This window comes from Gavialis gangeticus, unplaced genomic scaffold, assembly GCF_001723915.1.
Source record: "Gavialis gangeticus isolate Ggan-Ray unplaced genomic scaffold, GavGan_comp1, whole genome shotgun sequence".
Taxonomy (NCBI): domain Eukaryota; kingdom Metazoa; phylum Chordata; order Crocodylia; family Gavialidae; genus Gavialis; species Gavialis gangeticus.
In genome coordinates, this window is record NW_017729008.1 from 13,382,983 (window position 1) to 13,384,734 (window position 1,752).

General features: G+C 39.3%; 1 protein-coding gene across 1 annotated transcript in view; it reads right to left on the reverse strand.

Moving 5' to 3' along the window:
- The window catches only part of SLC26A4 (solute carrier family 26 member 4), a 53,379-nt gene that overhangs the window by 19,040 nt on the left and 32,587 nt on the right, over positions 1–1,752 (reverse strand). The window contains exons 13-15 of the mRNA XM_019509327.1: positions 1,251–1,320; positions 847–939; positions 635–730 (exon numbers count right to left, since the gene is read on the reverse strand). Of these exons, the coding sequence (XP_019364872.1) occupies positions 635–730; positions 847–939; positions 1,251–1,320 (259 nt within the window). The remainder of the gene's footprint in view (positions 1–634; positions 731–846; positions 940–1,250; positions 1,321–1,752) is intronic.

A 1,752-nucleotide genomic window follows, 5' to 3' on the forward strand; every position in this document is an offset into this window, starting at 1 on the left:
TTAGACATCAGAAGGCGCTACTTCATGGTCAGGGCGGCTAGGATCTAGAACCAACTTCCCAGAGAAGTGGTGCTGGCTCCTACCCTGGGGGTCTTTAAGAGGAGGCTGGATGAACACCTTGCCAGGGTCATTTGACCCCAGTACTCTTTCCTGCCATGGCAGGGGGTCGGACTTGATGATCTGCTCAGGTCCCTTCTGACCCTACCAACCATGAAACTATTTACATCAGCCAGGCCCTAACTGGAAAAAGGTTTGAGTTTCCTAAAGCTCGCATTATAGTCCAATAAGAATTACACCCATCTAGCCCTTCTTGAACATCCTAAGCAATCCAGCCTGCTGTCATCTAGATGATCACCACCACCTTTTGGCAACAGCCACACATTATTTGTGCTACAGCGGCATAACCTAGTACTAAGCATAGCTGACAGATGAATTGCTCAGCTTGCCAAATCTTATGTAAGGTCCCATCTCCTATCTTAGTGATCAGTCAAAGCTATCCCCTTTTTATTTTTAAAATAAAAGACAAAAGATTTCATGGTATAGGCATGAACCACAGCAATGCTAGCTTCTCTAATTTTAGATCTATTAGCAATCTTGCAAGAAATAAAGAGAGAGATGAAAAATTGAACTTTACCTTAGTTGCCTTCAACTTCCCCTTCTTGATTAGTTTCTGTATCTTTCTTAGTGCTTTGAGTCTCTTGTTGTATACCCTAACTGCATCAAAACCCACCTACAGAAAACAGGACCAAGGTATTAAATTTATTTGCATTTGATCTAGGTAAACTGCTGTGACATAACCAGAGCCTGTAAATGAGGAAATATCCAAAACCTTCACAGACTACTTACAGTGGATTTGAGGCTGCTTTTCAATCCATCAATATTGGCATAAAAAATAGGACTGGAAAATTGAAGAATCTTCACACCTTGTGGTTCAACAACCTGTCAAATGTCAGGATCAAGCATTATTTTATTTATCCAGTAAGCAGCAGCATCTAAATGTTGCCAAATGATGAATCAGTTTGACAGCAAAAAATCAAGCTGTCATATAATTCATAAACAAAGTGAACTGATAGCAAACTCCTTTAATTTTTAATTCAGAGTTTCAGCTCTGAAAAAACTATATATCCCAGCAGGCGATATAGCCCAACCACTTGGATGTAAATGGAGGGTTTAATTCTTAGACATTTTACCTTTAGGAGCTGCACTTCTGCCATTATTAAAAAAACGCAAACAAACCGATCAACTCTTACATTTTTGTATTCCTTGACATTCTTATAGAGATCTGTGCCAGGAACATTCCCAAGGCCACCCCAAGAAGGACTAATGGAAACAAAAGGAGAAAATGGTGAAAAGGAAACACTTAATTGAAGAATTATGAACCTGGGATGGTTTCTTAGAATGACATACAACCTTTATACAATGCTGAAAATACTTCTTAAGCTGCAAACTGAATAGCCCAGTAAGGAGCCTGCTGCAATCTTATATTACACTATTATGCAAGGAACTCCCCTGACTGGTAGTGGTTCTAACAGACCCTTTCTTAAACATGATACACTTTAGTCTCAGCATCCTAGTGACACTATTTTTAAAGGAAGGTTAATTGTTTTTGTTTTGGTTTGGTGACTGAACAGGAAAAACAATGGAAAAAAGCAGGGGACATTGTTCTATACGTTAGGGAACATTATAAATCATCTGTAATAAAGATGGGAACAGAAGAAGGGCAGATCAAAGTCCTATGGGTCAGATTACAAG